At 36.8% G+C, this 27,448-nt stretch overlaps 1 protein-coding gene across 2 annotated transcripts; it reads right to left on the bottom strand.

Moving 5' to 3' along the window:
- Nucleotides 1–233: 233 nt before the first annotated feature.
- PCF11 (PCF11 cleavage and polyadenylation factor subunit) lies at nucleotides 234–27,448 on the bottom strand. 2 transcript variants are annotated; one of them, XM_060160141.1, is made up of 16 exons: nucleotides 27,010–27,448; nucleotides 23,198–23,323; nucleotides 21,066–21,254; nucleotides 20,500–20,694; nucleotides 18,215–19,332; nucleotides 17,626–17,806; nucleotides 17,035–17,518; nucleotides 14,919–16,483; nucleotides 12,944–13,043; nucleotides 7,412–7,531; nucleotides 6,798–6,903; nucleotides 4,555–4,738; nucleotides 3,874–4,029; nucleotides 3,380–3,472; nucleotides 2,771–2,806; nucleotides 234–1,360 (listed from the first exon to the last, which is right to left on the bottom strand). In XM_060160141.1, exons 1-16 carry the CDS (start codon nucleotides 27,199–27,201, stop codon nucleotides 1,145–1,147), a joined length of 5,061 nt encoding a protein of 1,686 aa, XP_060016124.1. In that variant the 5' UTR covers nucleotides 27,202–27,448; the 3' UTR covers nucleotides 234–1,144. The 2 variants fall into 2 exon arrangements, with proteins under 2 accessions (XP_060016124.1, XP_060016125.1); XM_060160142.1 differs by having other exon boundaries at nucleotides 17,428–17,518.

Genomic DNA, 27,448 nt, shown 5'->3' with positions numbered 1-27,448 from the left:
TATATGTAAAGAGTTTGCCAATGCCTACCATATAGTAAGTGCTCAACACATTTCATTGTTTTATATGCCTATCTCCTCCAACAGATGGCAGAAAAGATTAATCTTGCATCTCAGAGTGCCTGGCTCATAGCAGGTGCCTCATTCATGTTTTCAAGAACAGAGTGATGAAAAATATAGGAAAAAGAAGTCACTTTCTAAAGGCACTTAAGAAATAAAAGAGATACAAACTGGAGTTTCTTCATCATTCTATTTATTACATGTATGAATATTAACATCTCATGGCATCCATCTAATTCAGTCAAAACCAACAAAGGAAAAAAGGTTAACCATGTTTCAAATTAACATTCTTACAGATCCCCCTGTAACTTAAAATAGAAATATGTTCATCTGCATTAAGTTATTTGACAAATGTGAAAAATGTCCTTTAAAAAAAAAAATCACCTTTAGTACTTAAATATATTTGTTAATCATTTGATGGCATCAGTGTCCAAGTTCAAGAATAAAAGTTGCTTCATTAGATGCTTTGCAAAAATGGATATCTGGATGGTTCTCTATAGCTGGAGATATATATATATGCAATTATGTCCTATTCCATTTAAAAAATTTTTTCAAATCTGGCTTTTCAATTTGAGAAAAGTCCTGCAGTGCTCTCACAACCCCCTTTTGAAGGATAAAACTAACTCAGACTTTGCTTCTTTAATCATGGGAAGCTGCTGGAAAAAAATCTTATGTTGAAATTGCTGTTTAATTCCATTTTCACCCAATAAAAAGTACAGAAACACTGTCTTTATTTGATGGTGTGCATAAATATTACACTCCATAGATAGCAAAAATATTTTTTTATTTATAATTTACAGTTTCACAAGTGAAAATCGTACATTTTTACACATACAATTTCATTTTGTTAAATTTGCACACATCTACAGAACTTTCACACAACAAGCACCTGAAACTGTGCAGGCAGTAGGAAATGCAAATACTAAAATGTATTTATTAACCAAATGATAGCTGAAGGCCCTGCCTCAGCTAGACAATTTATATAGATATGTCTGTATATACATAAAAAATTCTTCACCTTCTAGATTTCAACAGCAGCTTTTTTTTTTTCTTAAAAAAAAAGAAAAACATACCTTTCTCATTTTACTTAAACTGACTCGACTGTGTCATTTTCTGTTTTAATTTCAGTGGCTGTCGCTATGCTTTCCTCTGTACAAGCTGGTGGAGTATCAATCCGTTCTTCCTTAACTTTGGGACTTTCACAGGGTTCCTGCAATTCGTTTTTAACAATGTTCAACATAATGTTCAAGGGATTTTCAACTGGTGTCTTGCTGGGAGATGGTGTACAATCAAATGAAGATGTCTACAAAATGAAAAACCCTTTAAGTACTGATTAAAGTTCACAAATATCACATTAAGTGACAGTTTTATAAGACCCTTGTATGGGCAAAGAAATATATACCAAACACAATTGAAAACCCTGCTTTCCCACAAAACATGCCATAAAGGCAGCCAATTAATAAAATGTATATTGAGGGACTTCCCTGGTGGCGCAGTGGTTAAGACTCTGCACTCCCAATTCAGGGGGCCCGGGTTTGATCCCTGGTCAGGGAACTAGATCCCACACACATGCCGCAACTAAGAGTCCACATGCCACAACTAAGGAGCCAGCGAGCCGCAACTAAGGAGCCTGCTGGTTCAATGAAGGAGCACACATGCAACGAAGGAGACCGCCTGCTGCAACTAAGACCTAGCACAACCAACTAAATAAAATAAATATAAATAAATAAATAAAATGTATATTGAGCATCTGATATGTGCTCAGCAATGAGCTATGGTAAGAAAAGCAGTAATATAACGACAAAAGAAGCTGATTCAATGATTAGACCCGTTTCTATATTTTAATCCCAATATAACCCCCTACATATATCCTGGGATTTGTTGCTCCTAATTTCAAATACCCTAAGGATTTTTTTTTTCTTTTTTCCAGTATGCGGGCCTCTCACTGTTGTGGCCTCTCCCGTTGCGGAGCACAGGCTCCGGATGCGTAGGCTCAGCAGGCATGGCTCACGGGCCCAGCCACTCTACGGCATGTGGGATCTTCCAGGACCGGGGCACGAACCCATATCCCCTGCATCGGCAGGCGGACTCTCAATCACTGTGCCACCAGGGAAGCCCTACCCCAAGGATTTTTAAAAAATCCCTCAAAACCATCAAAACACCCTACAAACTCTAATCTTTTGATGACCTAAGTATATCTTCCTAACTGCCCCTTGAACTTGTGAAACAAATATTATTTGACAGTTAAGATGTTCCACTGTTTGGTTTAAAAAAAAAATGGTCACTCTACAAATATGAAAATTTGAATTTCCAAGGTCAAGAGACTGATTTTTTTTTGTATTTCATGTATGATAATTTAAAAATTATTCCTATATTACATGGCCGAGTGGAGTAAGCAGTAAATGCTACCCGTAACTTATAGAAAATTATTCCCATCATGAACCTTCTCATTCTCTAGGCCTAGTACTCTAGTAGAAGACATCATCAAGATTCAAATGAAGAGAATGCGAGGAATGATACAAAAATTTCAAAATTTAAATCAGACCCTATCAACCTAGCACCAATATTTTGTGAACAACCTAAATGCTACATCAAAACTAAGACAGCTCAACACATCAAGATTAAAATAAAAATGTTGCCCAGATGCAAAAAATAACTGAAAATAAAATTTATCAATGTAAAGGAGAACAAACACTAACCAAAAAGAACTTACATTTTGATAATCTTCATAACATGATGGATGATAAATCTGAAGCAAAAACAAAAAAGTAAGTAAGTATTCACATGCATATTCATTTCTAATGGACTATTCTGGTATGATTTTCTTTTAAAATTTAAACCAGAGATAAACTATCTTTGGAAAGGCAACAAAAAATCATTTGGTCACAAAAACGGATAAAAACAAAATTTTCATCCTGATTTCCCTTAAAACTTCCTTTATATATTTAAGTAGCTAACACGGTATGTTAAGACAGAAACAATTTTGATGATGAAATATAAATTCAGAATCAAAATAGTGTGGTTAGGCAGAAAGAAGACTAACTAGACTCAGAAGATCTAGTCCTGGATTTATCATTAACTAGTTATGCAACCTTTTTTATAAAATGAGTACAGGACCAGATGATTGCTAAAATGCCTTCCAACTCACACACTCTGACTCTCTAAAGTCCAATACCTTAGAAATACCACTTCTATTAAAAACCAAAAAAAAAAATGCAATTAACACTTTTCTTTCAAAGTAGTGAGCTACCCCTATAAACATTTTTTTTTAAAAAATCTTAATACTTCCTTTTAAAGTACTTCATAAAGAGCTGAAAATTACCTTTCCATCTACTCTAATAGCATTTTTTAAATGCCACTCCTCCTCTTCTTCATCCCAGTACTGTTCAAATTGTTCTTGACAAATTTCACAACTCTAAAATAGAACCATATAAAAATGAAGTTTACATAATAGAACACAATGCCATTAAGTAAAAATACAGAAACATTTTGTTAAGTGGAGAAAGGAATTTAAGAGTTTTCTGAAAATTTAAACAATGTTCAAATATATAATACAAAGTAAGATCTAAGGATTTCGCATTCTTCCATGCAAAAATAATTAACATTTCACAGCTCTTGGTCACAGATAAATATGTAGTAACTACAGTGGTTATGAAACCCGAAGCCAGATAACAAGAATAACATTGAAGAGTAAAGCTTACAAGAAGTCTCAAAATCATTAAAAAGGGGATGTAAATAAAGTTATATTTATGATTATTTACTTAAAGGAAGTGAAAGGCATGACCAGAGGTAGAAAATTGAACATTGTTCTTTTACCTCAACTGATCCTGCTGGTCCAGCAGGTACACTTTGGAACTCCTTTTCTTTAGCAGCCTCCTGAGTTTTGAGCACGACTTCTTCGTGCACCTTTTCAAAAAACTGGCTCTTTGCACGTTCTTCCAGATCAGCTATTTCCTCAAATTCTATCCAGTCCTTAAAAAGAGTTAATTTAAAAAGAGTATATTCATTTGTTTCTAGACTCTTACTGAACACCTTCAATACAATGCCATTTAAATGTAAGAGTACTTTCTTCTACAATATGCTTTGATATTGATTATTTAGAATTATACCATCTTTTTGAGCCCCATAACTAATAGACAACATAAAGCAACTAATGAACAATTAAGATCTTAACATTAACATTCCTTTAACTCTAGAATTACAACTACTAATGTAAATAAGATAAATTTCATGCACAATTTTTTACCAAAAAAAATCAGTCATAGAACCTTGGAATTTTAGAACTAGAAGAAACCTGTGTTCTACTCTTAATTTCAACAAAAAACAAATACATACTCTTCACATTTTTTTTAATTAAAAAAACCTTTTATATTCTAAGGGTCAAATTTTATTCAAAAAATTCACTAGTTAGTGCTCAGCAGTTACCTAAACTAATATACTTTTGAATGATATAATTTAAAGACTAAAAGATAGTTCAGAGGCACATGAATTACTTACTGTTAAACTGTAGTACCAACGTCTATGAGTGACTTTTCTGCTTACATCTTTTTCAGTTCTATTTTGTCGATAATGCCAGTCCAAGTGATCTGCATATACATCTGTCTGTGATGTTGTAAACCTCATTCCACAAGAGTAACACTGAATACCAGTATACAGTCGATTTATAACACTATCATAACGTCTGTTTTGAAAAATACAGAAATAATCTTTAGTTCTGATACTGTGGCTGACTTAATGGCCTTAAAAAAAAAAAGGCAGTTATAAGTACTTCAGTTTTCCATATTTTGATAATGGTGAAGCCATTATTATGTAACAAAATAATGTTTCAGCCAACAGCTGGCTGAAAGAATTAATATCCAAAGATCAATAATATTCTCTAGTAATGTGTCAGTGACTCTCTTTACCTTAACTTTGGTTAATTTTGGAACATGGTGTCTACCCTCTTATCAATAGGCCTGGCCCAGTTACTTATTTCCTTCTAGCTAATAATGGAATGATCATCTGCTAACTAATAAGGCAATAGTTGGCCTGTTCTTAGAGTAATGTCAATATCAGGGTGGATATGGCAGAACAATTAGATTTCACCTCTCCAGATCTTCGCGGTTTTAAATAACTAAACTGTCCCACCCTGATGTAAAGAATACTGAAAGAGGTACAGAAGAAGTAATAATAGTATGGGTAACTATAAAGAAAAAGTAGAAGACTAGTGGGATACTGAAGTCAGCAATAATCAGTTTTTTAAAATTCTGCACTCCTTATCTGGAAAGAAATAGGTATGCAGAATAACTAAGTGAACAAACCGGGCAGTTATTAACTCCAGAAATTTTTTTTAAATAGTAGAATAAAGCAAAGCACAGTACATAGTACTTTGTATACCAGAAAACAAAATATTTAGAATCATAATATTAATACTGAATAAAAATTTAATGATAAATGGCTTTATAACTATATGGAGGAGAGTTGGGAGGGCAGTAAAAGAGCTACCTAAATCTTCACTTTCAGGAAGTCAATAAATTGTCTAAATGGGATAAATCAAGAAATGTAATAAATCAGAAAACTATGTATCTTTTGTGGCCTCTCCCGTTGCGGAGCACAGGCTCCGGACGCGCAGGCTCAGTGGCCACGGCTCACAGGCCTAGCCGCTCTGCGGCATGTGGGATCCTCCCGGACCGGGGCACGAACCCATGTCCCCTGCATCAGCAGGCGGACTCTCAACCACTGTGCCACCAGGGAAGCCCAGAAAACTATGTATCTTTTAAGAAATAAAAAAGTAAATGCCAAGAACCATAGATAAAAGAGTTAAGAAATGGTTGCCTCAGGTAAAAAGTAGTACTAGGAAAAAGGCATGCCATCTTTTATTATAAGCCTTTACTGTAAGACTTTCATTATAAAGTTTTAACTATGTGAAAAGTATCACTTTGAAAAACATTGTCTTTAAAAGGGTGAAACCCGTATAGTACAGGAGACTACACTCAGTGTTTTATAATAAAAGAATGTGAAAAAGTGTATATTGATATATATTATATATATATAAAACAATCACTTTGCTGTACACCTGAAACTAACACATTGTAAATAAATTATGCTTCAATTTAAAAAAGAAGATGAAACCCATTAGCTGTTCTATTATTTTTAAAAGTACTCATAACAATATAATGGATCTATAAAGCAACTATAAATGTTTTTTATATAATATAGGCAATAAAAATTTATGAAAATATATGCACCAAATGTTAACACTGGTTATCAGTAAAGTGGAAATTGTAGGTAATTTTATTTTCTTGATTTTATTCATTTGTATTTTCTATAAAATGAAAAAAAAATTTATTTTTTAAATACTAGACTACAAAAACCTCATTTTCTTAACTTCAAAGGCATGAGAGTATCAATACAGAAAAAACAGTGATGATTAAGAGAAAATAGAGATAAAAAGGAAAACCTGAGTGATTACTAATACCTAATCCTTAAACTCACTAAACTTGCTATACTAAACAGAGATAATAAAAAACAGAAATTTGGGGGTAGACTTTTGGCCTAAATACTTGTGCAGCAAACATATTTGAAAAGAAGATAACAGGCTTCCTTAAGTTTATGTTATGTATATTTTACCACATTAAAAAAGGGAAAACAGGCTTCCTAAATTTTAAAAACAGTGAGGGGTAAGACGAATAGCACTAGTGATAATATCCACTGTTATTAAAGTCACCGTCCCTTTTACCTTAGAAAATTAGATTACATACTGTTTCAATTCTTCAATTGTAAAATTGGTAAGATCTGGAACGTCTTGATCTTCATTTTGATCTTCTTCCTCCTCAGCAGGGGGCTGAGCAGCAACTTCATTTACTTCTTCAATTGAAAAGAAACACAACAAATATCTCAAAACCAGTGTCCATGTATTCTTTATAGGGGAACGCTATAATGTTAGAAGCATATGGAGAGCCCCATCTTGCCTATTCAGTGCTCCTGATCTTAGGTTTTACTGGCAAGTAACCTAATACAATTCTTTATTTTGATAAGTGATATTAGGTCTGGTCTCTTAAAAGTCAATCTTCATGAAATTCATCAACATTCTAATTATTTAATTATAAATAAGCTAAAATAATACAGAATAACTAGAAAAAGTCTGCACATGGTGTTTGCAGGAATGTTAGTTAACTGAAACAATGTCCTCTATAAGGCTAACAGTTCCTTGTTAGAAAAATTTTTTTTTATTTTATTATAAACCAGTTATATAAGTATACCTAAGAATTCAACATTGTAAGAAATTTTAGCATAGAACACATCATTGTATCATATCATACATCTTTATAACTTAATAAAGCTTTGTGTAAATGAATTACAGAACCATACTTACGTGTTGTAGCTGAATCAGGCTGGGACAATTTGAGAATTCCTGTTTTTAGCAGTTTTGAAAACAATTCATTTACATCCACCTGACTGAGATGATTATCAGGATATCCCTTAGGAAGGACACCTTTAAAAAAATAACACTCTTAAAATAAAAGTAGAACTTAAAGATGCAAATTATACTAAGGATTTTTAAAGTTTTCTTCAAGATATCCTATCAACATTAAACTTAATAAAATCTTGTTAAGATCAGTGTAATTACCAAAAGTGAACTTTGCATTTATGTCAGCAAATCATGACCTCTTAAAAATATATTCTAAGACGAATACTGAAACCCACTAATACTTTATACGGGCATACGTGTTACCTTAAAAAACCAGTATTACCCACTGTTGCCCAATTAAATCCATGCCAAAGAAAAGCAGAATACTGAGGGCAGAGAGCTTCATGCTCCCTTCTATGCAATGCAGCACCACACCTCTAGGTCCAACTTTTCACCCTTCCAATTCTCTATTCTTCACCTAACCATATTGGCAAAGGTCGTTTTGCATAGATGAAGTAGGCTACCATCTCTTAGCACAGATTTCTAGGGGAAAAAAATACCCAGAGCCTAAATGGAAGTACTCCTGCCCAGCCCCCCAGCCCCCCCACCTTCCCATAACTACCCAAGGGAACTAATGCAGGGAGATGAGCCATGTGGCTCAGAATATACCTGCCCCTCTGACCCTTGCTCAATTACTGCCCTTGCAAAGCAGTTCAGGCTGTTGCTGAAAAGGTGTCAGGCTTACTAAAGCTTCAAAAATCTGAATAAATGAAACAAGGATAACAATCTTTTCCTTAAGCTCACTGGTGAGGAATCAATCCAATTCCATATTTTGCTAAGCACTAATTTAAAAATTACAATTCTTTAACTCAACTATAAAAACAGAATTTTAATATATTTGTATGTCACTACTATGCATCTTATTTACCATACCTCTAGAAAAATGTTCTGAATCACTAAAAATTCCTCTTAATGGCAGAAATTCAATTTGCATCCACAATACAATACATAATCTCTGCCCTTAACCACTGCATATTCTTTACACTTAGCACAGTGCCTTGTGCTAAGCACAAGGTGCTAAGCACTGTGCTAATTAGCCTAGCACAGTGCCAGGCTAATTAATGTCTGTTGAAATGAAATGTCTGACTACATGAATGAATAAATCAACCTCAACGATCAATTACAACAGCCACTTCACACAATAGTTTAACATTTACCTTTCATTAGAATTAGCTATTTATATGTCTAAGAATCATAACTAGCTTATCACATGTCTTCCAGCAGTCAAGTTTAGTGATCAAGAGCATGAACTATGAAAAAAAAAAAAAGAGCATGAACTATGGAACCAGACTCCTGGGATTCTAACTAGAAATTCCACTTTCTAGTTGTGTGACATGATCAAGATACTTATCTGTATCTGTTCTTTTTACCTGTAAAAGGGTAACAATAATTGTTCCTACCTAAGGTTGTTATGAGGATTAAATGAATTAATATTTGTAAAGCACTGAGGTGTTTGGCAGTATATATAATATTTGTTTAAAGAAAAACAGTCAAGTGAAATAAGACAGAGAAAGACAAATACTGTACGATATCACTTAGACGTGGAATCTAAAAAATACAACTAGCGAATATTACAAAAAAGAGGTAGACACAAAAAGAACAAGAACATACTAGTGGTTACCAGTGGGAAGAGGGAAGAAGGTAGGAACAATATAAATATAGGGGTAAGGGATTAAGAGGTACAAACTATTAGGTATAAAATAAACTCAACGATATACTGTATAACACAGGGAATATAGTCAATATTTTATAGTAACTATAAACCAAACAAAAGCTTTAAAAATTGTGAATCACTGTATTGTACACCTATAACTTATATAATTTAAAAAAACACACAGAAGAAAAAAATTTTTAAAAAGCCTCCTAGAGTAATGGAAATAAAACCAAAAATAAACAAATGGGACCTAATGAAACTTAAAAGCTTTTGTACAGCAAAGGAAACCATAAACAAGACAAAAAGACAACCCTCAGAATGGGAGAAAATATTTGCAAACAAAGCAACTGACAAAGGATTAATCTCCAAAATACAGAAGCAGCTCATACAGCTCAGTATCAAAAAACAAACAACCCAATCCAAAAATGGGTGGAAGACCTAAATAGACATTTCTCCAAAGAAGATATACAGATTGCCAACAAACACATGAAAAGATGCTCAACATCACTAATCATTAGAGAAGCGCAAATCAAAATCACAATGAGGTATCACCTCACACCAGTCAGAATAGCCATCACCAAAACAATCTACAAACAATAAATGCTGGAGAGGGTGTGGAGAAAAGGGAACCTTCCTGCACTGCTGTTGGGAATGTAAATTGACATAGCCACTATGGAGAACAGTATGGAGGTTCCTTAAAAAACTAAAAATAGAACTACCATATGACCCAGCAATCCCACTACTGGGCACATACCCTGAGAAAACCATAATTCAAAGAGACATGTACCACAGTGTTCATTGCAGCACTATTTACAATAGCCAGGACATGGAAGCAACTTAAATGTCCATCGACAGATGAATGGATAAAGAAGATGTGGCACATATATATATACAATGGAATATTACTCAGCCATAAAAAGGAACAAAACTGAGTTATTTGTAACGAGATGGATGGACTTAGAGCCCGTCATACAGAGTGAAGTAAGTCAGAAAGAGAAAAATAAATACCATATGCTAACGCACATAGATGGAATCTAAAAGAACAGTACTGATGAACCTAGTGGCAGGGTAGGAATGAAGACACAGTAGAGAATGGACTTGAAGACACAGGGTGGGAAGGGGAAGCTGGGACGAAGTGAGAGAGTAGCAGTGACGCATATACACTACCAAATGTAAAATGGCTGGCTAGTGGGAAGCTGCTGCATAGCACAAGGAGATCAGCTTGATGAGTTGTGAAGACCTAGAGGGGTGAGATAGGGAGGGTGGGAGGGAGGCTCAAGAGGGAGGGGATATGCGGATATACACATACATATAGCTGATGGACTTTGTTGTACAGCAGAAACTAACACATCATTGCAAAGCAATTATACTCCAATAAAGATTTTAAAAATAAATAAATAAAACAATACTCTGAGCTGCATGAAACAAAAAAAAGCTTAGGACACTTTCAGATTTTATTTGATTTTCTGTGCATTTAGAAACAGGAATAAGAGGTGATTCTCAGAACAGGTTTGGAATTTCATAATCAGGTACCCAATGATGGTGTCTAACTTATCAACCTCGTGAACAGCTGTTTAATGTTTATTTTACTGTTTTTATTTATTTGGCTGTGCCAGCTCTTAGATGCAGCATGCAGGATCTAGTTCCCTGACCAGGGATCAAAGCTGGGCCCCCTGCATTGGGAGCACAGAGTCTTAACCACTGGACCACTAGGGAAGTCTGAACAACTATTTATAGAGGAAGAAAAAAAAAAGTCCATAGATCCTGCTACACTATAAAGCCCTTAGAAGGATAAACCTTATTAAAGTCATCCTAGCACAATGCCTAGAATATAGCAAGTGATCACTATTTGTTTGGATGTGAATAAATGAACATGAGTATATTTACTACTAGGAAAAGAGTGTTTTTACTTTAAATTTTGAGAAAAAACCTTACAGAAGCCAAATATTGAACACTAAATACTTTTCATATCTCTTTAAGTAAAACTTGAAGAAGGAAAGCATATCTAACATCTCATTCAATAACCTCCAACCCAGGAAATAAGATGTGATTTCCTCTGTGACACTGCTATGCCTTGTATACATAAGCACCTCAAGGTTGTAAAAGCAAAAGAAAACATGCAGGTTTTGTATATTATCTCATACAAAAAAGAGCAAAATTTGAAGTTGCTGCACGCTATCTCAAGCTACCAACTCCAATACAACAAATCCTCTACTCTACAAGAAAAACTGAGTTCTAAAGGAAAATACACCAATATAGCACTTCACAAGTTACATGGTACTTTTGCACATACGATCTCATTTGATTCTCTGGGAAAAGAAAAAATTCCCCGGCAAATCCTGACTTTTATCATATGCTATCTGCAGAGGAAAAAACTGAATCCCAGAAAGGATATTTGCTTATACTCCACCTACCTGTAAAGTAGCAGAGTGGAGATTCTAACCCTGGTCTTCTGACTTTAGACCCCAAATATTCAGTACTTTCCTTCCCTTTTCATTATAGTGAAAACAAAAAATAAGAATACTAATCCTAATTGTCAATCTAGCAATTAAAAACAAAACGTTTTCAAATTAATTGAGTGAGCTTCCTGTGATGATACAGTTTAATACTTAATGCATAAACTAGAGCTTGCTTGGCTAGGACTTCCCTAGTTACTTCAGAACTTTTGGAAAACTCTCCAAATTTGTAAACTTAATAGAGCCACGCTACAGCATGTTTCTGAAGATGGCTGTTTTAATGATTCAGAAATAAAGCAAGTACCACTACAATTTGGTTGAGTTAGCTCTCAATATATTGACTTTCCAATAATTTTAATTTATATACTTCTCATTTTTCACATATTAAAACTAAAACTTTTTTTTTTTTTGCCTGCACCGCATGGCTTGAGGGATCTTAGTTCCCCAACCAGGGATTGAACCCGGGCCCTTCAGCAGTGAAAGTATGCAGTCCTAACCACTGGACCACAAGGGAAGTCCTTAAAACTTTTTTTTTTTTTTTTTTTTTTTTGCGGTATGCGGGCCTCTCACTGTTGTGGCCTCTCCCGTTGCGGAGCACAGGCTCCGGACGCACAGGCTCAGCGGCCATGGCTCACGGGCCCAGCTGCTCCGCAGCATGTGGGATCTTCCCGGACCAGGGCACAAACCCGTGTCCCCTGCATCAGCAGGCGGACTCTCAACCACTGCACCACCAGGGAAACCCCCTAAAACTTATTTTTAAAGCCCTCGTATCTACTATTGTTATTGTATCCATAACAATATCGTTAAGCCTCACCCCATAGATGCTTATCATGGGCATCTAGCTAGGAAATTCTTTTAACATGTTGTTGTGTACAATTATTACTTGAGTGCCCATAAAGACATATGAATGAATCAGCTTATAATGTGATGTCTGCAGTATTCACTTAATGTTTATTGGATCATCACACACACACAAAACAAAAATTCAAAGTATCAAGTAATTGATATTTCTGAGGTTTGCCATTGACTTCATTTTACCTAAACACAAATGTCACATTCCTACCCCACCCTCTAGCTTCCACCTACTAGGTCTCCTTCCCTCTTTTTTGTGGTCTACAAGTCCTGGCTAACCATCTCTAGTTGTAAAGGGGATTAGTGTGAATATACATCAACAATGTAAACAAACTCAGAAAGAAAATACAACATTCCAGTCAGATTAAATTTCTCTAAATTGCATATGCCCTCTCAAAATTGTCATTTTCTAAAACTGACAAGGTAGCTACTCAAACAATAATTGTCTTTTGAAAAACACAAAGTTCTACATACCTGAAGGATTCTGAACAAATGCTCCAGGATTTTGTGGATGAACTGGCAAAAATTGTTGTCCTTGGCCAAATGCTACTGGCTGAGCAACACCAGTCAGAACCTTTAAGAGAAATCTTGGTTTTAAGAACATCTTTTCTATATTTTTAAGTAAAACTTTAACATTCAAATTACGTTAATATATTCACAGATATCATGAGGCCTGTTTACCATAATGAAGATTTACAAGTGTAAATTACAAGTGTAAATTACAAGATTTACAAGTGTAACCTGACTAGGCTTTCTATAAAAAGGAATAAGACCTTCCCTTATATTTTTCACAGAATTATAAAAAATTGATAATGGATGTGAAGGTTCTTTGAAAAGTTTCAGATACCATGCAAACACAAGGTAGCCAAAAACTAGCTGTGTGACCTTACACAAATCACTTTACCTTGCCAGTGTTTTCTCCTATCTTACAAATAGAAATCTGACATCCAGCGATGTGATCTGTACACAATCATAATGGCCAGTAAACAGCAAAGCTGAGGCCAGAACTCACTCACTGACCTAACTCCTTTATACAGATGTCAAAAGCCTGCTTTAATTAGCAATCTGAACTCCTTTATGATCATTCTGTTAGCCATCAAACTGAGTTACAAAGTGGACTGTAAAAGATTTTAAAGGAATGTTAAAAAATAAAAGTCATGAACCAAGTACTGTACAGGCATACAATTATTGTATTTGTAGTCAAGAATGAGGTAGGACTTCTACATATTGCTCCTATGTAAACAAATGCCCATTTATAAGCCTTGTTCAGTATCCTGTGTGAACCTTCAGTGGTATGTATGCGTAATAAAAACCCCATCAATTCTTTATAATGTAGGAACAAGACTAACCCAAGTCCCATTCTAGAGTATCTTGTCAATTAAGAGTACCATTTCTCTTAAAAACATACAGTAGAGTATAAGTCTAACTAAGGAGGCCAATTGTTTTCCCAAACCACTGGATATGGACAGAAGGCTGCTTTCTATAAATAATGCTTCTAACATGCTTTTAAAACCTTTCTTCTTGTTTTACACTTTCTTCCATGCAATGTTACTGGCATAATAAATCTGTCCTAGTAAGAAAGTGTCACTACCCGGAAAAAAGTAAATTGAGCCCAGGAGAATTTCAGCAGGCAAGCAAAAGTAATCATTAATATCAACTGAATTAACCACAAATTATAAGCATATTGCTTTAACACTATTTCAATAAGCATCAAACATCAAACAACTGCAGTTGACTGGAATGACGGAAAGGTGGTGAAAAGTAGGAAGAGAGGAAGAAAAAGAATTACAGACTGTAAAAGCATGAGCAATTTGATTTTCTTGTTTGTTAACTCAGGCTAAGGAAGTTCTATATCAAAGAACAGTCTATAAAATCAGCTCTATGATTACTATAAAGCTCATCAAGGCTCAAAAGTTGTACAATGTAGCAGAGGTCTATGAAACACACACAACTGTATTATACTTTAATACCTTAGAAACCAAAAACAAAACAAAAAAACCCACAAAACAAAAAACCATAATGAGGAGGCTATGCATATGTGAAGGCAAGGGGTATATGGGAAATCCCTATACCTCATAGCTCAATTTTGCTGTGAGCCTAAACTACTCTAAAAAAGTCTATTAAAAAAGAAAAGATTTGTGGGGGGGCGGGGGGGACTGAGATTGAGAGGATGCTCTAGATCCTGAAAGAACTAAGATCAATTTTGGATTTAAACTGCAAATTTCAGCCCCAGAAGACTCTCATCTCACTTTCCTAGCAGGTGGGGTTTTGAAGTACATTAAAAACTGCCCCCCCCCAAAAAAACTTACTAAAAAAATTAAATTTTAAAAAATCCTTTCCAACCTATAGAATAAACTATATCCTGAAAACCTTCCTCAAACACTAGAAACATTAAAAATGGTTCATATCTGCATACAATATACTTTCAGAATAACTGTAACAGACTTACCTGCTGAGATGCCTGAATATTTCCTACTGTCATTGGAGCAGGTAAATTGCCAAAGTTTCCAAACTGAGAGCTCTGAAGATTCTTCTCATCAAAATAGTGTCCAGAAGCTCTGTTAAGGGGATTCGAGAAACTCTGGTTTCCAGGGCCATGTGGTCCATTAAAATTTGGTCCTTGAGGTGAATCAAATATTTGTTCATGTCTTTGGAACTGCAGTCCTTGGGATGGGGCATTAAAAGCATTGCCAGGTGGATCATTATATGGGCCACTCTGATTGAAAGATACCGATTCAAGCCTTTGTGAAGGATGATTGTCAAATCGTGTGCCTTGAAGACCAAGAGGAATATCAAACCTTGATGCTTGCTGGTGTTGTGGACCATCAAATCTTTGAGGTACACCATCAAATCTTGGTTGAACCTGCTGTCCAGGTGGTCCATCAAATCTCTGCGGGCCTGGCTGACCAGTTCTTTCAAATCTAGGACCTGGCTGACCATGTAATCCATCAAATCTTGGCAAGAGTGATGGCTGACCTGGTTGCCCATCAAACCTTAAAGCATGACAACCTTCAAATCTTGGACCACCTTGACCCAGAGGTCCTTCGATTCTCAGGCCGCCTCCTGGTACAGAAGGACCCTCAAACCTCATTCCACCTCCTTGTTGGACTAAAGGTCCTTCAAATCTGATCCCAACCCCTGGCTGACCGTGTGGACCCTCAAACCTAACGTTCCCACCAAGTTGATTATGTTGCCCTTCAAATCTCATACCAGCTACTGACTGACCATGGGGGCCCTCAAATCTCATCCCAACTCCCTGCTGTAGCAACGGGCCCTCAAATCTGATCCCACCTGATGGCTGACCATGAGGTCCATCAAACCTAATTGCAGCCCCTGATGGACCATGACCTCCCTCAAATCTAAGTCCACCTACTGGCTGACCTCGGGGATTATCAAATCTAAGTCCACCCACAGGCTGACCATGAGGTCCCTCAAACCTCAGACCACCCACAGGTTGACCCCGGTGTCCCTCAAACCTGAGACTACCCACAGGCTGGGCCCCTGGTCCTTCAAATCGCAAACCACCTGCAGATCCCTCAAACCTCAGACCGGGGGAACCTTCAAACCGAAAACCACCTCCTCCTGCTTGACCAATTGGCCCCTCAAACCGCAGAGGTGTCCCTACTGGTCCCGGAGGACCTTCAAATCTCAAAGGACACCCACCTCCTAACTGGCCTTGTGGTCCTTCAAATCTCAAAGGGCCACCTCCCCCCATTTGTCCCGGTGACCCATCAAACCGAAGAGAACCTGGCGTAGGAGGTCCATCAATTCTAGGGCTTAACTTATTAGGTCCTTCAAAAATCATCTTGGTTGGGCCATCTCTCGCTACTGATGGCCTGCTAGGTCCATCGTATAATGGTCTATCTTCAGCTAAAGCCGTAAGTCGCTGATTTGTATCAAGGCCGGCGAATCTTGATGCTGGGCTATCTACAAATGGTTTATCTGAATCTTCATATCTAGGTCGCTTAAGTGGAAAACGATCATTGAATGGTGATCTCTGCTCTTCTCGTACACCTTTTAAAAAGAAAAAAAAATTTACTTTCCCTGAATCTGATAATTTATATCAAATTATCCTAAAATCTTCTTTGTATATTCTTGTAAATGTTTATTCAAAAACATCCATAACTATCTCACTTTATGAGAGGGGAGGGAAAAAGACAGCAACAGGCAGCAAGTAAGAGAATGCCCTCTAGAGTCAGATACACCTGGGTAAAATAAAATACCCAGTCAGTCAATTTACTAATTATTTGACTCTGAGAGCAACTTATTTAACCTCTCCAGTCTTGTTTCCTATCTGTAAAATGGGTATAATATATATTTCATTAGGTCATTGTGAGGATTAAATCAGATTACATATATAAAGAACCTAGTAAAGTACCTAATACACGGTTGGCCTTATAAATATCAGCTCCCTTCCCTTCCCTTTGAGGGAAAAACCGAAACAAAACAAACAACGACAAAACAGAAGTCTGAACAGTCACAAAAATCCATCCCCACTTAGCTTGTTCATTTTCCCTTCACTGCTGTGTGATTCAATAGGCATAATCTGATTTAACTTTTTCTACCTTTAGCAGAGACTTGCTCGTCATGTCTTCTCCGGCCCTCATGGGGTGAAAGATTCTCAGCATAAGTACGACTCCCAGATATAGGAGAAAGACGTCTTGCTCTTTCACTAAATTGTTCTTTTCTGTCAAACTGTGCTCCACTATTCCTACTTGCATGTTTACTTTTGGATGGCTCACATTCTATTCCAGACAACAAGGCATCAGTCAAAGGGTAGTCAAAAATATCAGGATCTAAGAGATCAAGTCTTGGAAATGAATGCTGAACCTGTGTCCTTTTCAGTTTTGCTTTATGTTCATAGTAGGTTAATTCAGCATCAGTTAAGAGAGGTTTCTTTTTTAATCCACCTTTATTTTCTTCTGTAGGACTATCCCGTACATTGCATCTATGTTTACCTTCTTGATACTGAAATAGCTGTCGAATTTGATGCACAACAACAAGGAAGTCTTCCTGTGTAATTTCACCAGATGCTAAACGTTCACTCGTCTGCATAGGGGTGATAAAAGGAAATCAATATTTTAAATATAAAAAGTACTTACAAAAAACTTATAGACAAAAGAAGAATAATGACTACATGGGAACACAGTAGTTACCTTTTGAAGTAATTCTCTTTTGCTTGCAAGAGTTAACTCTTTAGGAATCTGAAGATTGGCATCTACGCTTAATCGATGCTGCTGTTTTGGAGCTCGAGGTGACAAGATTCCTTTAGTGCTTGACCAGCTCTCCCTATGCCTTAGATGAGGAGCTTTGCTATGTTCATCACCCTGTTGTAAACTGAAACCATAAAAGCAATTATGTTATTTCATAAAAAATTTTTAAATACTCAGGACCATATTTTAAGATCCTTAATAGGATCTGGCTAAAATGAATATATGTAACCATAAAAGTTAATTTAAAGATTAAGAGCACAAGATTTGAAGTCAGGAAAATCAGATATGAATTCTGATTCTTGCATGTCCTGGATGTGCCACCTTAGGCAGATTAGTTAACCTTTCTAAACTTCAGTTTCCTTATACGTAAAACAGCAATAATAATGGTACTTAACCCACAGGGTTTTAAGAATTAAACAGGGGGAAAAAGTACTAATTATAGCACCCAATAAACATTATCCAATTTTTAAATCAACACTGTATTTTTAAATGTACACATTATTCTACTCAGTTAAAAATGTTAACAACCTACCTTTTATTTTCTTCCCAACCAGATTTCCATCGTTTGGTAGACTTGGAACTTTGCCAATTTTCTACATTTTCTTTTGGTTCAGTGCCTGACTTGGTGGAATGCTGATTTGCAGTTTCTTGTGGTCGTTCCTCTTCAGTCTTTTTTATTCGCCTTGGATCTCGAACATCCTGTTTAGTACTTCTCTTCGCATTTCTTTCTTCCCTGGAAGGTGGTGTAAACTCTTCCATATGTGACTGCTTAACTCCTGACTGGCGAATCTTCCCAGCTTTGGGTGTTGAGGTTGGAGACATACTCCTTTGCCTTCGCTTGGGTGACCGCCTATCTCTTCTCTTGGGAGAATGTATAATCGGTGACCGGGACTTGGGTGATCGTGATCTTGATCGCTTTCTAGTACTCGATCTCCCTGGTTTTGTCCCCTGTTTTTCCGATTCTTCCGTTATGGTATCCTGTTTTTGTACAATGCCATTTATGATTTTATTTCTACTTCCCACCAGTCTGTGTTCAGATGATTTCATGTGCTCATCTTTATCCTTTTTTTCTGCAGTTTTTCTCTTCTCTTTTAGATCATCATCTTTGCTATCAGTCTTATCCTGAAGATGTCTTTTTAATCTTGGATCTCTCTTGCTCATATCAGACACCCTTGCACTTTCAGATTCTTGACTTTTCAAGTCTTTTGTGTGGGATAATTTGTTTTTCAAAGGTGATGGTGATTTAGATTTAGATTTGGATTTAGAATCTAATTGGTCAAGTTCTTTCTTGGTTATTTTTTCACCTGATTTACTTTTTTCTTGCTTGGATGAATTTAGTTTTTCAGAGGGTACAGTTTTACTTGTCTTAATATCAGACTGGCTCAATGTGTTCATTAGGAATTCCTTCCTGTGACTCTGATCTTTTCCATGAGAAGAATGTTGACTCAACCTATTAAGACGGGGATCCCGGTTAGTTCCTTTCATATCCTGAATTTGTAAGGATGGACCTGGACGACTTTTCTCAGGTTGCACAGGAACCTGATGGGGAGATTTAACTGCCATAGGGGGAATTTGTGAAACATGTAATTTGGATTGTGCAGTTCCAGGACCTAAGTTGGATGTCTCCTGCTGAACACTAAGAGAAACTGCCTGAAATACAAGATAAACGTTCATGTTACAACTGTAAAACATTCAGATTATTTGTCAAGAAACTGAAAACTAAGGAATATAATGCTTTATTCAATAAATCCATTTATTCAATACCGTATTTATACTGTATACTTCTAGTATTTAAGTGGATATTAAAATGAAAGGAAAAAGGTCATATACAATATTTATGTGGCCTGTTATTTCTTACTAATCCTCTACTTTGGGGTTTTATAACTTCTAGGAAGAATGGAAAAAAAAAAACCCTCCCTCTTCCTAATTATTCAGAATTCTGGGCCACACTGATATTAAGAAACTACTAAATAAGTCACTGCACTCCAGCTGCACAAGCATCCAAGTCTTTCCGGGTAAATTCTAAGTCATAAAATTTAGCTCGTCTCAAAGTGGCACTGATAATGCACTTACAAAATTCTGCCTTCCTGTACTCCCTTACTCTCAAATAAGGTCAAGTGCTAAGTAATTAAGTAAAATAGCTTAATATAACGTTATTCATACACAGAAATACATAATCTTCCTGGCCTCCTTAATTTTGTGATGGCTTTTTTTTTGTAGCCTTCTAAGGAAACTGCTAAGGATTTCTGCTCATGAAACATAAGCTCATAAAATATTAAAGACTAGGCAAAAACATCTGCCACAACACAACTACCATCTTGGAACTGACACTACGTCCACATAATTTTTTTTTTTTTTTTGCGGTACGCGGGCCTCTCACTGTTGTGGCCTCTCCTGCTGCGGAGCACAGGCTCCGGACGTGCAGGCTCAGCCGCTCCGCGGCATGTGGGATCTTCCTAGACCGGGGCATGAACCCGTGTCCCCTGCATCAGCAGGCGGACTCTCAACCACTGCGCCACCAGGGAAGCCCCCGCATGATATAATTTTTAACAAAACTAAGGGGCTATCTTATAAGACAGCACTCTAATAAAAAGTATTTGAAAGAAAATAGTGCAGTTTATATTAAAAGTGACTTTTACAAAAAGGATATACAAATTTAGACTAATAAATACACCATAATTTGCAAAATAAATAAAAGTGGAAAAATTACACTATTAATAAAAGTAACATGTTAATACAATTCAAATACAAAATAATTCCATATCCATCAGAAAACAGGTTTAAAAATACTCAAAATGCCAAATCTCCTCTACTTACCAGTTGTGCCTTAGCTTGCTCTAGCTCAAGCTCCAGCTTTTTCTGCTGAAGTTCTAACAACTGCTTTTGTTTTGCCAGTAACTGCTGCCTTATTAGTTGCTCTTGGGTAAGATTCTTTTGTATATCCGGAACAATTGGAGGAGTGGAGATGCTAGGGGAACTGACCACTGTGCCAGGTGTTGAAGACTCTTCGGGCTATAAGAAAAAATAATTTGTTTACAAAAAAAAAATCACAGCTAAAAAGGAAGCAGCTAAGGGGGGAGCTAAAAATTATCAGCTTCTCTCTTAATAAACCCTATCCATAATCTTAAATGGCCAATCATGTTTAAAAGCACACAGAAAGTTTTCAGGAATTTAAAAACCAAAATAAATATGTAAAACCTAAACAAGGAAAACATTTACTTTAAATGTACTGTGAACCTGAAGGTGGAAATTTTTTTTTTTTTTTTAATTAAACTGATTCAGCACAGGGTATTCTAGTTACTTTTATCTGGCAGGAAATTTTAGAGAAGTCAAAATTTGACAGTTAAAAATATTAGTTATATACCATTCATGTTAAAACTTACCGATTTATTTAAAAATTTAGGATTCACATGGATGCTAGATGTATTCACATTGGGGGGCAGAGGTTTAATAGGCCAAGCAGGATCTAACGAATTGACTCTGACATCCAGGGCATAAAGTTTCTTCAAAGGGAATATTTCATCCCAGGTGGAACGTAACTTAAATAAACTTTTTCTAGTATTTTCATCCACCTAGAACAACAGAACAATTCTATGGCTTGTTAAGTTACTATAGGATGTTTTATATATTAAGCATAATGCTACATAAATCTCTGTTCTACTTCACATATAACACACATACTACTAATTCATAAATATATACAACAGTAATGATTTATTAAAAGTACATTTGTTTGCAGATGTAAAGTTAATAAAGAAATTTCTGTCAAAAAAATTAGAAAAATTAAAGTCATTATCACCTAGCCTTCATGAAAGCAAACAATTAGACAAGTCTGAATTTTTAGAAGTACAAAATGTTCCCAAATATTAGGGCTTGACACAGTATTCCTACTGTTACTTTCACTCTGGACAAAAATATAAAACAACTAGAAAATAGTTTATCTGATGACTTAAATTTTTTAAGTTATTTACATTTAGTACGAAGTAAAACAAAACTAACTAATCTCCTGCAATACAATATGGCTGGTACCTATGAATAAGCTATTTGTGGTGTAGAAGGCACCTGAATAATTGAAATTCACAAAATCTTACCTACTGATGAGCTTTAGTTTTGTATCTTATCTGCTCATGCTTGTGATGGGCATAGTAACAACAATAATACTTTTTAAATTAGCCATCAGAGAAACCTAGCACTTGGGAAAACTGAGCTAGAGTTCTAACTTTAGAATAATAAAGCCTTGACTATATTCCAGTCTTTAGATAATATTTACTACAAACAAGGTCATTTTCATCACCTTCAATGTTAAGGCCCAGTAAGAGTCAGTAAACATTTTCTACCAAACACCCAAATGAATTTGAACACACTGAAACTGAAACCAAGAAATTGGTTTAGTGCCCCAATTTCTATAATGCACAGTTGACTTCTCCTTAGACTAGAGTCTCAGGTAAGCAGTATTTAGCAAAAGTCTACAATACACTATTAACAATCTCCATAATACAGTTTGAAATACAGCTTTCCAAATTTCTTCTGCATATACTTACTTAGCAGTATTTCTTTTCTCTAAGAACTTAAAGGGAAAAAAATTACTCAAGTAGCCACTACACATTTTCTGTTCTAACAAACAAGTAAAATCTGATAGTGAGTTCTTTCAAAATAATCCCAATTCTCCAAGCCTGACAACTGTTAAGATTTCTCGAGACACAACAGGTGCATCTACTAAAATATAAGAACCACCGATTTTTTGTTAGGAAACAATCTTTAAACCCAAATATCTTATAAATGCCCCTTTTCTCAGTATGAAAGATGAAGCCTGACAGGAAAGAGAATTACTTCAGCAAATCCTTTGTCTTCCTCAACATAATACTGTATTAACCAAACTACCAGATACAATGTTATGAAAGGAATTTACAATCTCTAGGTATAGAAACTAACAAGCCTTTCTTCTAAACACTAAGAGGGGCCAGAGGTGGGGAAGAAGTATTTCCAAAATAACCTAAAGCAATTCACTGATCCACCATTCACACATACCTAGAACATTCACACAAAATATACTTGAACAAGGTTAACAAGAGGAAACATTTCCAGGAAAAAAAAAAAAAAAATCACAAGTTCCAGGCATCCATCACAGGTTGACACACACTAGAATTATGCTTTTTCTTTTTCTTTTTTTTAAGACAGAAATAGTCAACATCCTAAAACCAGAAACCTAAACAATGAAATTTGAAGTACTCTTGATAGTTTCAGATCTTTTTGCCCGTATTCTAGTGATGAAACAGATCTTCAAGTGAACAAAGTCAATCAAAAACATGAACTTCTAAAAGCAAACACATCTATTTTTGAATGGATAATGTAAAACACCTAGAACCCACTTTAAATACGAAACACTAACTTTAGCATGTTAAATGCTCAAAAGAATAAAACATTTCACCACCCAAGAAAACCCAACACAAAGGCAAGTATTTATTTAATCAGGAACATGTTTTAAAAATTCAAATGTTTCTAAATGTATATATACCTTTTCAAACACACAAATAAATGTTGCAACTAGATTTTTAGTAAAGGCAGTGAGATACTCTCTTCCAACATTTTTCACGATAGAATCCATAAGGTACATAACAGGAAGCTTCTCTGAGGAGGGAGCCTGAAGTAATAAAAAGAAACTGAAAAGTTTAGTACAATGAATTGCCAACAAAGAACTACTTTTAAAAGTGAGCGTTTAACGTACAATACAGACCTCAATATTTTGTTGATATTACTTTTGAATCAATATTAACCTTTATGAAATTTAAGTGTTCACGGTCTCACCTCTTACAATGATCTTTAGTTGAGCATACAAAATAAGCTCAGAATTACTGGAAAGAAAAAAGTCTCTAGTACTCTCATTTAACACTCAATAGAATTTCAGGTTCGTATAGTTAAAAAAAAAAACTGTGTTTTTTAAGTGACAAAAAAAGGGGGAGGATATTTTCTGTAATCCAAGTGTAAGCTTTGTGACCCACATTAACTTATGATGATGCACCTAGACTCAATGAAACAAAAAGTTTTCAGACTTCTGGCAGAAACCCTAATTTCCATAGGCATATTTTATATGTTAAAGTCTATGAACCTTTTGTTACCTGTAAAATCATTAGGATTACTTCTCTATAATCCAATGAACAAAAGAAATTAAGTACACTTCACATATGAAGTTAATGGCAAAAAAACACTTTTAAACTTGCACATGAACATGCAGGAAAGTGCAAGTTGTTACTGATACAAGGAAAACTGGATGGAGCAGCCGCTGAGTCATGTAAATCAGGTTGAACTTGACTCTGGAAACCAGGATTTGTCCTCAAGATTTTCTTCACAGCACAGACTCTCCGTCGAAATATTTTTCCTCTGACACGCACAAACCAGTTGTTCTAAATTTGTGCAGGGCCAGTGTGATGATGCCGATACAGGCGGCCCTTTCCAAAGCAATGTTGCCCCAGCTCAACTGTAAAGCCTACCCATCACTGGCTTTTAGAAGGCACAGCAAGTTTCCAGAAAGCATCAGCAGGTTCACAGACTTGTTGAGGAGCATTAAGACACACCACATAAACTAAGTGTTAACTCCCACTCCAAAGGAGTACCCACGATTTAAAAACAAAAACAAAAATTATCCCCATTTACCCTTCCCACGTGTATAGGAATCTTAACCCTGAACACCACTTACCCACAGCTACCTGTAGCCAGGGTAAGCTCACAGTTCTGCAGTACACAATGCCACCATTATTTCACAAAACCAATTGCCCATACAAGTGTGTGGAAGTGCTCTTGCTTCTGATAACAACCAAAGTTGACTAAGGAAACCTTTGAATAACTTTGTATGAAAGTTTTCTTTTACAGTACTAATAAAAGGGTTTCACAAGGCTATTGCATGTGGGTAAACTATTAAGTACCAACACGTCAACTGCTTTATTGCTGTGTCTTTATCTTACCATGTCATGTTTTATACCATTTTAGTCATTGTTGTACTTATGAAGATAAACAGGCTCTCTTTAAAACCAAAATCTGTTCAGTAGGCTAACTTTTTATTGTACAAGTGAATTCTTATATGTAATATTTTTTTGCTACTACTGCCTCATGGAAGGAGTCAAGTAAGTGTGAATCCTTAAGTTTAGTAATGCTGAAACGCTAGAGGATAAGGACACAAACATTCACCTCGAGAAACACAAAACCAAGCCAGTTTGCTACCAAATGACAGAAAATCCCTCCCCTCACCCTCAACCCCAACCCCATTAAATTATTTCCCCAAAGTGACTGTTACATCTTTTCCTCAATCTGGCTTTACAAAAATAACCAGGAAACGTGTGCCAAAAAAATTTCAGCTGTCTTTCATCAGCAAATAGTCCATCTATTTTCACCACTCTGTGTAGCCACACACAAATACAAATTTTAATGTGGTCACTATATTCAGCATTTAGTTTTCACTTCTGAAAGTCTTCTGGATCCATTAAAAACCAGCAAGAAAATGGTTCTTTGAGTGACAACCTGAGCTGCTAAGTATTAGGCTCTGTGGAATATTAGTAACCCCAAAAATACTAGGTAGAATTTTTTAAAATCAATGTTATTTTTAAAAAAACGCAAGTGCATTTTTGTTTTTTTTTAAAAGGCATTTAATGTTAAGCCTTCGACAAGGCAAAACTAAGTTTTCATGTCCAACATGTTTGTTGTATCAATAAAAAGGATGTTGAGTATGAGGAATGCTTCCTTTTAAAATCTCATACTTTAAAAAAAGAACAATAGCTGTTTCACACAGACATTCACAGGAAAAGGTGAATAAGGACTTGTATTTTAGCTGTCAGACTGAGCATGACAAACTTGTTGGGCCCTAAAGAGAAAAAAAAAACCTTACTTTTTGTCCTCTTTAAGGTATGAAAGGACCACCTGAAACCGTGTATCTTGTGAACAGATTTACCCAAAAGAGTGGATGGAACCTAAAGAAGAATGAACCCAAGTCACTTAAAGACTTTTGTTTAAAACACACAACCACGTAGATAAAAATAAGTCTTGGAAACAAATTCTACACCTTACAAAGGTAAATAAAAAAGACAAATACATATTTTATATGTTTTATTCACAAATTTTATAATACCAGTCACACATTTCAAAACCATTTATTAAAGTCAGACCACTCAGTTTTACACTAGACAGAAAGCGCCTCTAAACAATATATTGGTGGTTGTTGTTAAAGTGGCCTTTTAAAAGGGGTTCACTCTGCTAAAAGGAGGCTCATCCTGATCATTTCAATCACTAACAACTAGAAAAAAACTAAACCGTAAGTACAAGCTTCAAAAATAACTTAAAATGTAGTACTGGGAAGCTATTAAAACTCATTACGATAACTAAGTTTAACAGTAACTTTACTTAAATGACAAATCGCTCCCACATGAATCCACAGAAGAGGAGGACTACAGGGAAATATAGGGTGGCAGAGGACCACTGCTGTCAAGGGGTGAAGCAAAGCACGTCTTCACTTTCAGGGAAGGAAGGGAGGAAAAAAAGAGAAAAGGAAGAGGAGGAGGAACTGAACTTTTCAAAAGAAAACTACAAGTACTTGTTACCCAGTGGGCCAGTTCTCCACCTACAGGTTGGATAAGATCTCCTCCCCACCCCCTCCAACCCCACCCTCAACCCCAATTTCCCGTATCTGGGGGCAAATGAGACCCTCCGATAGGAGAATACAAATTATATCTAGCCGCCCCCACCCCAAAATGGGGCTGACGGGTGTGAGCAGCTGCCTGGCTGGCAGGGAATGGATTCTCCTCTCTTCCCTTTCGCATCATGTGCTTTTCAGGCGCCATGTTGGGCTCCTAACAGGCGGCTGCTCCACTCGGGGCCAAGGCCCTATTCCCACCCCCCAACAGCTCGCTCCCAGGTCCCCCTTCACCTCCTTCCAACCCACAGAGCACAGTTACCCAAAAGAGTTCGGGACGGGGGGAGAACCACTCCCCACCATCCCAGGGGGTTCAAATGGTTTTAACTCTTACATCCCCACACCACGAACTGCCTTTAATTCTCCCCCTCCCCGAAGGGCTCTATTCAAAGCGTGTGCGTCGGGATACACGATGCGGTGGCCTAAATAGGGAGCTGGTAAGCGGAAGTGGGACTCCACCCTTTATCCTCCCCACTCCCTCCCCCCAAGAGAGGCCCACGCTCGAAGCCTGGGCCAGAGACCGAGCCTGAGTTGGAGGGTTGGAGAGGAGGAACACCGTCCCCCTTTGGATAGAAGCGAGACCTGGGATGAGGCTGACACTAAAATCAGGGAGTATTAGAAGAATAGGAGGCTGCGGGGTGTATAAAAACCTTGGCGGTTTGGGCCTCGATGAGAGAGACGATCTCCTTGGCGAAGGGCAGGTTCTCCTCGGCTAGAATGGTCAGCATATTGATGTGCGGTTTGCTATTGAAGGTCAGGTCTTCGAGTGATGACTGATAATCCCGACAGGCGTCCTCCCGGGCCCCCGCAGTACCGGCCTCGGCCGGCGTCTGCTCTGACATTGCGCCGCGGCCCCCCTCCGAGGTCCGCCGCAGCTGAAGCTGAAGCCGCTCTCGATACCCCGCCTCCCTTCCGACTCCGCTTCCTCTCCCCGGGTCTCGCGGCTCCGGCTTCACCACATGCTGACCGCGGAGGGGGGTTGGGGGACGACACGGGGGGAACCTCGGGTGTGAAACGCCGCCGTCTCACGGGTGATTTCCGTCCACTTCCAGCCGCCACAGAATCTTCTTTCTCCACAGACACAAAATG

Source organism: Lagenorhynchus albirostris, chromosome 9, assembly GCF_949774975.1.
Source record: "Lagenorhynchus albirostris chromosome 9, mLagAlb1.1, whole genome shotgun sequence".
Classification (NCBI taxonomy): Eukaryota; Metazoa; Chordata; class Mammalia; order Artiodactyla; family Delphinidae; genus Lagenorhynchus; species Lagenorhynchus albirostris.
The sequence above is the reverse complement of the archived record's forward strand: the minus strand, read 5'-3'. Positions and strand labels throughout refer to the sequence as shown.